We start from the raw sequence: 12,043 nt of genomic DNA on the forward strand, positions 1-12,043 counted from the left end.
CAGAATATACTTGCAAAGCCCCTTCACATACTTGTTCCTTGAAAGGAGTGTCTGAAAGGGACACAAAAGAGAGGATGTTCTAAAGTAAGTCTTAAAGAGCATGCCATGGATTTATAGAATTTTAAAGCAAGAAGGGGACTTAATGTAATGTGACTGCCTGTCTGAAACAGAACATTTCATGTAATACTCACTACTAGCTAAAAACAAGTCTTGCTTAATGACTGCAGTTTATTACTTATTGCAAGACATGTATAAAATTACTTGCAGAGGGATACTGGATTAAAGGATTAAAGTTTTGGCAGTAGAGGGAGAACTGAGTATAAACAGGTACGTAGTCTCTGCACATTGGGGGAGATTCCAAAACAAAGCTAATGAGGAAAAACACATCTTTGATACTTTTTAAATGTGAGACTACATAGATATTTTGCAAATATTTCAGTAAAAGAGGATAGGGATGTATTCCAAGTACATCACATAAGGACCTGCTATTTAATTTTCAGACTACTTGCTTCTCACTTCCTACTCACCCTAATATTCACAAAAGATGTTTTTCAGCCACAATTACCTTATCTGACAATCCACTCTGTAACACACTGTTTCTTGCTATTTCACACAAGTCACAGGTACTTAGTTTCCACACCTGGGCTGCAATAGCATATTCCTCCATGAGAGCTTCCTATATCACCAAAATATGTTTAGTATCAAATGATAAATAATGTAAATATGATGTAAATGGGGGTATGCAGTCATTACTAATTAAGGAATTTATACATGCTGTTTAGATAGCTGTGAAAACTTACAGGTTTAAGACATTAACATCACAATTACTAACAAAGAGGATTGTTTATTTAAAATTTTCCAAGGGTGACTGTTAAATAATAGGCACTGGGTATTGAGTTATTTTAGCCTAAGAAATTGCAGCCTGTAGTCCAGATCCTCAAAGGCATTTATTAGACAATTTCAAATGAGATTCTGGGGAATATAAAAATCTTGGAGGATCTAGGCTTAAATCTTTAGTGAATATGCTACATAGACAGACAGGGCAATTTCTCACTTCTAACCTCCCCTACAACAAGGATGTTGGGTCTGACTCTAGTGCGCTCTCACATCTAAGGATGTCCCACACTATGTGTAATTCAGACTGTGTTGCGTTACACCCATGCAGAAAGCCCCCACCTCGCTGTCTCTTCTAGCAGAGTAATGTATATCATGGGCAAGAAGCAAGCCTGGGTGAAGCACAGCAGAGTTTGGCTCATCCTCAGAAGACTGACAGTTGAGCAATGTCATTGTAAGGCACAGCGTGACTCAAGTCTGTGCTGATGACAAAATTGGAGCATCATAACAACCAGTGACCAGGTATTTCTGACCTGCCAGGCCACCCAAGGGCAAAAATCAGTTTCAGTTCACTGAGCAAAGAGCTTATGTGATCTTCAGAAACTCCACATGGTGTTTTAGTAATGTACTTCCCCAGATTTATTAGTAAGGAAACTGGACTTTCCTGGCACTCTAGAGGATTGTTTATGAAGGCTCAAACCTCCCTCCAGCCTCATCCTTCATTCTATACTTCAACAGCCAACACTGGAGAGGCAAGAGTACAAAAGAAACATAATTAGGAAATTAGACATTTCCCTCTGAAACCTAATAGTGAGCAGTAGACTGAGAATGAGGAAGAATAATGAATGAAGTGACTGAAAGACATGGAACTTTATATCCTAAGCAATGACATAAAACAGCTTTCAGGTCATTCTGGGCCTATGAGGTACACTGTTCCCAAATTCAAAGACAAGTGATTTTTGCAATTCTTACCTTTGTATAATGGAATTGCATAGGATCATCTGTAGAGAGAGAGACATGAAGTCCCTTATGTAGAAATTCCCGTAGTGGATTTTTTGAATACTCCAGGAATAGGCTGTTGTTACTAAGTGGAGACATTGCAATGGGTATTTGTGCAAGATAATAAAGATACTGGAGGACAGGACTCTACAAAAACAAACAAACAAAAACAGTCAGCATTTAGTGGTATTTTGGGACAGTGGGGAAAAAAAAAAGAATATCTTCATTAGGGAAAATGGAAACAATATTACAGTGGGAGGATGAAGATCAAAAAATTTATGTTGACACTGAACTCTGTGACTTTTTTAGAAAATATTTAAGAGTCTGAATTGTAAATTGTTACTGATCTTTATAAAAATAATTTATGTTCCTCAAAACAAGACTGCAGCCTTGTCTTTAAAAATAAAGTGACTTTACTGTAGATTAGAAAGCATATATGACTATTAAGGGTGCTGCATTTGATACTAACAACGTACCTGCCCCACAAGCTTGAAGTCACAAATAACATCACATGTATCAAAGCTGCTAAGCCATTCGTTATTTTCAAAACTGCAGTCCAATTTGAGGAGCAAAAATAGTTGTGATTTATTAGACATTACGTGTTGCTGTGCACATAATATAAATAATCTGTAGTCACCTCATCTTTATTTATTACTGATTTTGGCTCAAGCAACCAGTGAATCTAACAAGCACCTTCATTATTATTCTCTGTCTGTTCTGCCAGGTTATCCCACCAAGCTGAGCAGGAGAGTGAAGAGGAAAATACTCTGGGTCATGTGCAGCCTTAGTACTACTATGTCTGGGTCTAATTTTAGGAATCAGTGGTTCAGAGGATAACGTCAGACATGGTTTTAGACAAAACTATTCTTGGATACATTGTAAAATACAGAGAGAATTTTCTAACACTAACCCGAAAATTCAATGTATGAGAAAATTTTCAGAAGAATTACAACACTCATGTTTCAAGTCTGCCACCCACTGACAAATTATTTTAATTACAAAACAGTGGCCTGGGGATGAGGAGTTGTACGATGGTTATTTACTGATATGCCAGAAATAATATCTGTCCTAGCCACGACAGTCAAGCTGTATATACAGTATTGCCGTGTTATACAGCTATGTTAAATTTCATGAACAAATGATGCCAGTTACTCTAGATATAAATAATCAAAACCTTAATCAAAACCTTTTGAATGAATGCTGAAGCACAGGGATGTTAGTAAGGGAAAATGACCTTTGTCCCTGTGCAGAAAAAAACTAGAGCTTTCCTTAAATAATTCTAAGATCTAAAACAAGGAGTAGTAACAAGCTAAAGTAGTTTTTTTCCACTATAACTAAAGTTCTGCTTACAGTAACCAAAAGCAGGCATCACCAAGCCCTTGACATATAAGAACAGTTGATTTTTCCTATAAAGACAGAGCTTTAAAATATTCACATGGTAAAATATCTGTTTTTGTAGCTTAAATAAGAAATAGGAAGCTCTGCTGAGCTTATGCTTTTATGATCAAAGTGAAGAGTAACTTGTGCCATGCTAAGAATATTAATTTGGGACTGTCCAGATAAGTTAATTTGGTGACTGCTATTTGAACCAGTGACTGATGTCTAAGCAGATAGTGATTAGTATAGATGAGCAAGCAAGCAATACCTTCTTCAAGAGCAATCCATGAGAAATGTTGTCTGCTGTCAGAAAGGCTGATACAAGATGCGTGATAGACCCAGCTTCTCCACAGTGAGGTCGAAACAGAAAAGTACACATGCCTCTTTCCCTGAGGAGATTAAAACCAAGTTCCACTAACAAGAAATGCATTATTATCTATCTGTTATGTATATCATTATCATTAATATGGTATTTTAAATAAAAATATATGCATTCTCATACAGTTTGGCATGACATCCCATCAGGCCTACATATCGGCCTATTGAGCTGCTGTCAAATAAGGCAGGTCCCTCTACCCAAGTCTCTTCCACGACCTGATGTATTTGTGTGTTCCTTCTTCTTTCCTTCCCCAGTTACAACTCATTTAGCAATTGCTTAACTACTGGGTGAACAGTTGATCAGGGAATTTTAGTTATTATGCTAGACTTCACACTATAATTTCTAGAACTATTTTATTTGTATCATCAATATATAAAAATGATGCTCTGTTTTAAGTTATAATGGACCCTGTTTATACAGTGCAGACGCATACTCCAAGTCTTTGGGGGTGTTCAAAACAGAATTTCAACGAGGACTGCTGGAGAATATAGCAATTTGAGGATAGATGGTCAGTAATGCTTCTCCTGAAAAAGGATCTGAGGATGTAATCTAACTTTCTGTAATATGAACTACATCAGCAAAGTGTAAAACAGTCCTGCAATGGACTGGCTGTGATGTCTCAAATACTTACTGTGTTCAATGGCGTGAACAGTTTTACTAACTTGCTGATGAGTTGTTTCATTGTCTCACCTAGCTATAAAGATGATTTTATGATTACCTAGGGAGATTTTCAAACAGTAGCTGAAATGATCTTGAGGTTAAAAAGAAATGCGTAAGTTCTGACAGAATCTCTGTTTTTGAAAAGACAAAAAGTGTACACTACAGAGAATGCAGAGAAAGACAGGAGGAAGGGATGACTTTAGTTTTAGTTCTGTAATGAACAGGACAACTCAGCAGGTATCTAACAACTAGACCTGTCTGTTATAAGTACAAAGCGGATGTGTACAAAGTGGATGTTTTTATTATGAGATTTGATCATATAGGCTGGTAGAGAAAGAAATGCTTAAGGTAGCAGTGGGAGAGGGGAAGAGGAGAGGACAAATAACATTTTGATTGTAAACTCGAATAAGACTTGTTAAAATGACAATTTATGTACCTCCTATAAGAAAATTCCCCAACATTTTATAAATAATGAACCAAATCCTTGCAGGGTAAGTGATAATACTGTAATATCAACAGATGACCTCTCTGTGCCTCAATTTGAGTCAGTTGTACAGATCACTTGGCAAATCAGCTATAAATTCAGGAACATAACCTCAAGTTGAATTTCAGGCGTAACTGAGCCAATGCCAAAATTTGCTTTCACAGTCATGATTTCTTATTCAGAATCATACATCCCTGCATTACTTGCCTAGGCATTGGTATCAAAAGTGATAAAACTGAATGAATCAGTAAGGACATTTAAGTTAATTAGCTAGATGTGTGGTTTATATTTATGGCTTCCTTTGTCTGTCTTCGGTAACAGCAGCAGCCCTTAAACTAGCATTTCACAACTTTGTATCTCTGAAATCACCAGGAGATAACAAGCTACCAACAAGTATGTTAGATTTGGAAATCCACTGTGAATCTGGACAAAGACCAACAAGTCAATTTTGTGGGGTTTCTTTTCTTTCTTTTTTGTTTTAAATATATTCAGATTTAAGGAATTTATACACAAATGTCAAATGAAGATATTAATCTGATGCCTTTACGATTTCTGAGTATTTCATTTAAGTCTATAGTTAACATTTTCAGAATAAATCATGTACCCCTCTTGGACTCTTTAAAATCGTTTGAGATAACCTTTGCTTACAAAGATGTATGATTTAGACACAGACTTCAGTCGAGACCAAGATTACTAACTGATTTTTTCTTTCTGGAAACTCATAACAGAGCAAAATGACTACTTACTTCCTAAGGTTGTTTAGCAACATGATGTTGACATACATGTAATACAAATAATAGCTATATGGGGGATTCTTCTCACTGGTCCAGAGGTCAGGGTTAAGGCTTTTGTCAGAAAACATATGGCCACTATGTTTGGATTCATCATCAACACTGTCAAAGCCAGTCACCTGTGGGAGATGAGATTCACAGGAATTAGTGCTTTCAGGAAGCAAACTTTGATGTTACTTACTCTTGTTTCAGGACTTGTTTGCACAAAGCATCTAGTTTCCCTCCTTATGCTAGCAGTCCTGCTGTTCTGCCCTTCTACCATACCATGCAGACAACAGGAATACCATGTCTTCTTTGAAATGTTACCCAAACAGCAACTCTCATTCCAGAAACTAGTTCTACTATGAAGCAGGGTTTGCAGAAGCACAAATAAAGAACAAGCATGAACATGACACATTCCTCCTGTTATGCAGGAAGATGAGTCCTGCCATTGATGCATCAGTGTTCAGAACTGCGCCATCTTAACAAGGCACAACAGTATGGGGTGAGGGGAAAAGAAAAAAAAGTCTCTTAGATACAGATTATAACCCTTTGAACTCATCTGCTTTGTTATTTGAACAGCAGCTGTAGGCCAGAAGCTCCCAGGAAACCTTGAGTTCTGATTTGAGATATATTCACAAATGTCTCTCTTAATGAGGTCAACCAGATCTTTCCTGAGCCCCATCAGGATCTACACGTTGTTTCCCTTCAGTCGCCTCCTTTTTGGAGGTCAGTCTTAGAGGCAAGCTCCTTCACATACCAGATTAGTAGGTTCCCTCTGCGCAAGAGCATGTGAACATTTTTTGGTCCTTCATTATAGAGAGGACTACTGGCAGTACAAATAAATAGCTGTTGAGCTGTTTTAAAACAGTAATAAGTATTCTACATAGGAGAAAGGTTCTTTTAGTGTCTGGCAACAGCTGTGTTGAATAGGAGAGGCTCCATTTCATGTAAGACAGAAAATCCGAGCATACTTACATATTTGAGGAAAAGGTGCAATTCTTTGTGGTCCTTGGGATTGATTGTTGCTTCAAACAAAGGTACAAAAATGTTCTCTAACATCTTCCCAAAACTAGGCAGAATATTTTTTGACCTAAATATATCACTGAAGGGGAAAAAAATACACACAGTTGTGACTATTCTTTAATCATCTTATGTTTTTCATCAGTTTTCACATTTCCTTTCATTTCTGTTTATATTCTAAGGCTTCAGTTTTACCAGGATTGAGAAATCCAAAGTTTAATGTCAGGGCAGGGATTGTTTCTGTGCTTTGTTTCCTGCACTGCCTGGCATTCTGCTTCATCCAGACTCTGCAGAAGTTCCTGAGCGCTCCAGAAATAGTGCAAGTAAGCAGTGGTAGATGTAGTCTCAAGAACAATGACCCTTTCCTTTACAGCAATCCAAGTACTAAAAAGGGAGATAAGGAATCACCCCTCATGAGAGTCTGTTCTCTAGTTTTAACTACTCTAAATGAAAGTAAAATATTATGGTTTAGTGAGGCTTTCACAAAAGAGAGGCAGTACTTCAGTGAGTCATTAAATGCATGACTTAATGGAAGCACTGGTGAGGGGTCTAGTGAACAAGTCTTACGAGGAGCGGCTGAGGGAGCTGAGGTTGTTCAGCCTGGAGAAGAGGAGGCTCAGGGGCGACCTTATCGCACTCCACAGGTACCTTAAAGGAGGCTGTAGCGAGGTGGGGGTCGGTCTATTCTCCCACGTGCCTGGTGACTGGATGAGGGGAAATGGGCTAAAGTTGCACCAGGGGAGGTTTAGGTTGGATATTAGGAAGAACTTCTTTACTGAAAGGGCTGTTAGGCATTGGAATGGGCTGCCCAGGGAAGTGGTTGAGTCACCATGCCTGGAGGTCTTCAAAAGACATTTAGATGTAGAGCTTAGTGATATGGTTTAGTGGAGGACTTGTTAGTATTAGGTCAGAGATTGGACTAGGTGATCTTGGAGGTCTCTTCCAACCTAGATGATTCTGTGATTCTGTGAAAGGAGAGGAACTTTCTCCTTAGTGAGAAATACACTCTGGGAGATACACGCGACTATAAGAGCTCTTTCTCTACTCATATTCCAACTATGCAATTTCAAAACACAAAGCTCAGCCATTAAGGCTGGCAAAATCATCATGGGAGACTGTACTAGTTACAATACACAGTAGTAGAAACACAAACCATTTAATAAAGAACTTAAAGTCCCAAAGTATGCTTAAAAACTTAGCAGTACTAATACTGATTTAAGCTTGCAACTTAATATAACATGCTGGTCATAACAATGCGGGTTGCATTTCTAAGTTCACTGTCATGTAGTCACTGGTCTTGAGGAAGTTTGATGATAATGGTCTTGCAGAGCAATTTCTGCTCCCTTACGGAATTCAAGAGTTGATTTATTTTCATTACTGAATTGCATTTTACCTTGTCTTTGAATCCAACTTAATTTCATCCAGTTGTGATTTTTTGTTTTTAGTATCTTCAGGCTTTAACGTATTTCACAGTTGTTTTGAATAGATTCATACGAGTACATTTAAACCCCATCTCCTCCTCCACCCCCAGACTGTCAGGAGATTTGCAGCAATGGTCAAGAATAAATTTCCCAGGCTGTTGCTTATAAATAGAACTACAGAACAGCTCATAAGCCATTAAAAAAAAAAAAAATCAGAAATTAAAACAAATTCATTAGGATGATTTCAAACTCTTAGGATTACCAAGAACTCACGATTACTTACTAGATTCTGGGAACCTGAATTATCCAGCGCATATTTGGGGAATAAACTTTATGTTTAATGAACCATTTTGCCAAGTTCAGCCATTCATCAGGAGACCGTCCATAAATGGATAATCGGGGTTCTGTATACTGGTATTTACTTTCTTCTAGTTCACGGGCTACTTCCTATTGAACAATAAATATATTCGCTTTAGTATGGACACTGAATATCATTAACAGCTAGTAGTATATTCACCACTGTATTTTCCTCAGACCAGGCATAGCTTTGTACTGTTACCCCTTAAAGGGAATTGCTTGTCTGTTAATTCATTGTTTTTTTTACTTTATTTTAGGTATTTAAATATTCTACCAGAATGCCATTTGAGTATAACTAATTGTAACACCTAGATTTAGAAGACAAAATTTTTGTGCAACTATTCCAAGTATTTTTGCAAGACATATGTTCAAAATTGGTAAATCAGAACAATAATACTTTATACCATCATAAATGACTGCATAAAATAAAGCAGAGCATTAACGAATCTGACCTAGAACTCATGGTAGTAAGTAATTTTAAGGCTATTAATTTTAGACAAGTACTTATGTATATCTAAAAATCGTAGATATCTAGTTCATGAATACAACCAAGTCTTTTCTTGTAAGAAGCAAATCTGAAGCCTGTGCATGTGTGTGCAGATACAGATTTCTGTAGAGGTGCTTTCTTAGGTCTTCCCTTCCCTAGCAACTAGCACCAGCCAACTACATCCTAACAAAATATTAAGCCAGTGATTTGAGTCTTGGCAGCTCCCCATTAGTTTGAAACTGCACACAACTCTGGTTTGAACTTACACACAGTTTAGAGCTCAAACAATTGTTCAGGAAGCAGCAGTGGCTGACTTAGCAGAGGACTTTCTGATAAATTGGTAGAGCAAGCTTAACACTTGAGAATCACTTAACCACACTGCTAACTCTAGATACAGTTATCACAAATCTTTTGCTAACCCTTATTTCTCTACAGCTGGAAAAGCACAAAAATTATTTACCTTGACCATGCGAGCAAAATATTCACCACCAATGTAGTTCTCAGTTTTCAAATACAAGTCCCTCAGCTCACTGGCACCAACTGGATTGTACTTAGAATTGAATTTGTCAAATCGATGAAATGTTTGACGACCCTATAGAAGGAAAAAAAAATAATCTTGGTTTTAAGTACACAAATAGTTTATAAATAAAATTGCGTAGAAATAAAATGCACAAAGAAGAAAAGAACTATGCTTAGTTCAAACATGTGAAGTAATGCATGAGTTTAAATTCTGATTTAATGTTATCATGAAAAAAATGTAGAAAACAGAATTTCACACTTAGAAAACATAGTTTTTTCTCTTTTATTTTGGTATCTTACTTACCGCATGGACATCTAAAGAGTCTACAGTGAGGTCATAAGGGTCCATGTGAAGGCTTTCAAAGACTTGCTTTAAAGTCATCTTCTTGCCTTTTTTCTCTGCAACAATCCTGTCTGGCTCTGTTTGATATGTATGCTTAATAAACCTCAGTAAGTGTTTCTGGTTCATGCAAGCAGCAGCATGGATATGAGTATCAACCTGAAATCAAAATAAGGTCATTCATGCTTGTTATATTTATATATAAACTTACTTCGTTAATTGATGTATGTCAGTGACAACAATGACTAAAGCCTTCTAAAATATTCCTTAAGCAATGAATGGATTAGTGCCTCAGCAAGTCAAAAATGTTTCAGAATCCTGACAGTTTGGTTTGGGGAGGATTATTCAATCATCAGAGCTATCAATAAAATAAAGTAGCTGTCAGTTAATAGTTCCCACTTTATATATAAGGGATTTTTCAACAAGATACATTACAAATGCCAATCACAGAATTTGGATTCAGAGAAAAATTTGAGACTTCCTTAAAGAATGCTCTGATCCTCTAGTATCCTTCAACAGATTTCATCCATGAATCAATGAAGTTGTTCTAGGTACAAACCGTAGTTTATAACCATCCTCTCTGACTGAAAGGACCTGGAATTCTCAGCCACTTCCAAAAGCATAAGTCATTTTTGGTTTTCGACCACATGAAACATTTCAGGTCTCATGCATGTGAGAGATTTTTGTCACCTTTTTCAAGTTTAATCATAATACAGCAACTCATAATACCGACAGGTCTTTCAGTTTCTTCAGAACTGTTCACACACTGAGGGAACTGCAAGCTTCACAGAAGGGCTGAGAGCACTCCTTCATTTTTTTTCTGGAGTGCCTATTTAAAAAAAAAAAATGACAAGAACAAAACAGCTTCCACTGATACTCTTCTCTTTTGCCTAAAAGTTTGCACTGCTATTTGAGCAGCCTGTATTAGATAGATCACAATCCAAAGAAACAACTGGTGAGGTCTGGGAGTTTGTTGGTTTAAGTTTTCCATTTTAAGTATGTGTAATTTCTGCCTCCAGCAGGTATATGCAATGAATAACACAGTCCCCTTGCAGTCAAGGGTTCAGTATTTTTAACTACACAGATAAAGAATAGAAGAAATAAAACCAGGTATATTCCCCAACTTCTGCTTATATGAAAAGGCAAGTAATGCTGATAACTTCATGAGGACTAAGTACCTGAAAGGAAGGAATAGGCCTTAGCAGGGATAATGAGGAATTTAACAGCACAGAAGTATCTTGTGTGTGTGGAGCAGCACCTATGGGTACATTTGCTGTGAAATTCCTTGAGTAATCCATCCTGACTGAACAACAGAATAGCCTAATGCATGTCCTAGCCAAAATAATGAAATGCCTCTAGCAACAAATTACTATCAATTTAAAAGCAAAACCAACAAAACACACACACACACACACACAAAAAAAAACATAAAACACTGTCCTGATTATATTTCACAGTTGACAAAGATAAGCATAAAAGCCCTGGGAACTGTTTGACAGACTCTGAAACTACTCTCCAGTCCAGAGTGCCAGATCCTAGCAGAAGCAGTTTTAGCTCAGTAGTGCTATGGGCTGCCTGCTAAGCTTCACGTTAGCCTCCAGCCCAGGAACTAGCTGGACACAGAGGGCTGCAAGAGCAAGGATGTGTGGTAGAAACAGTCCCAGCTTTCACTATTTCTAACACTTGCCTTGTGCACCAGCTACAATTTCACATAACACTTTATGGTAAAATGTTACTTACTATGATTCCAAACCATCTCCTACCATATATATAGGACAGAGGAACTATGAGGTGCTTTTTTAGACTTACAACCTGAACCATCCTGTCCCTGTTACATATCATCTTGAAACATGTATTACAAACTGACTATATGTTGCTTCCTACTCCTGCAGAAACCTTCTGTAAGCTGGTCTTTTAAGACCTGTCAGTTCAAATATGCTAGACACTACAGCTGAATGAAGAGAAGGAAGAACCAGTCCTGTCTGGACACAACAGGAGGTACAGTACTAATGCACAGGAAGCACTACTGTGTGTAAAATAGTAAAACCAGCTCTGCTTAACATATTATTATGTTCCCCAGAGTACTTGTACAGACATTTGAACCCAAGTGCATTTTATAAATGCTTACTTAAGTTAGGAATTGTCTTCTGTTTTAGAAAAACACTGTTTACTACAACCTGGTCCTGTACCAATGAAATACTATGTACTAGCAGGTTTGGTTATCTTACCTGGGAGAACTAAATAACAGTTAATAGATACATAAGCTCTAAACATTCATGCGAAAGCAATATATAAGCATACAATACCAGTTACAGGGAACCTCAACAAGTATAGTTAATTTAGTTTCAGAATGTGGTAGTTTCAGTGGTGGCTCAGCTACTGAAATTACTGTC

The 12,043-nt window shown here is 37.3% G+C and overlaps 1 protein-coding gene across 10 annotated transcripts in view; it reads right to left on the reverse strand.

Moving 5' to 3' along the window:
• Positions 1-12,043, reverse strand: part of AMPD3 (adenosine monophosphate deaminase 3) — a 50,052-nt gene that overhangs the window by 20,440 nt on the left and 17,569 nt on the right. For 6 of the 10 annotated variants that reach the window (XM_035550004.2, XM_035550006.2, XM_035550003.2 and 3 more), the window contains exons 7-14: positions 9,615-9,809; positions 9,252-9,383; positions 8,231-8,394; positions 6,482-6,608; positions 5,480-5,643; positions 3,479-3,599; positions 1,807-1,980; positions 566-676 (exon numbers count right to left, since the gene is read on the reverse strand). In XM_035550004.2, the coding sequence (XP_035405897.1) occupies positions 566-676; positions 1,807-1,980; positions 3,479-3,599; positions 5,480-5,643; positions 6,482-6,608; positions 8,231-8,394; positions 9,252-9,383; positions 9,615-9,809 (1,188 nt within the window). The remainder of the gene's footprint in view (positions 1-565; positions 677-1,806; positions 1,981-3,478; positions 3,600-5,479; positions 5,644-6,481; positions 6,609-8,230; positions 8,395-9,251; positions 9,384-9,614; positions 9,810-12,043) is intronic. The other 4 variants (XM_035550011.2, XM_035550014.2, XM_035550008.2 and 1 more) reach the window with 1 other exon arrangement.

The sequence above is a fragment of the Cygnus atratus genome, chromosome 5 (assembly GCF_013377495.2).
Source record: "Cygnus atratus isolate AKBS03 ecotype Queensland, Australia chromosome 5, CAtr_DNAZoo_HiC_assembly, whole genome shotgun sequence".
Taxonomy (NCBI): domain Eukaryota; kingdom Metazoa; phylum Chordata; class Aves; order Anseriformes; family Anatidae; genus Cygnus; species Cygnus atratus.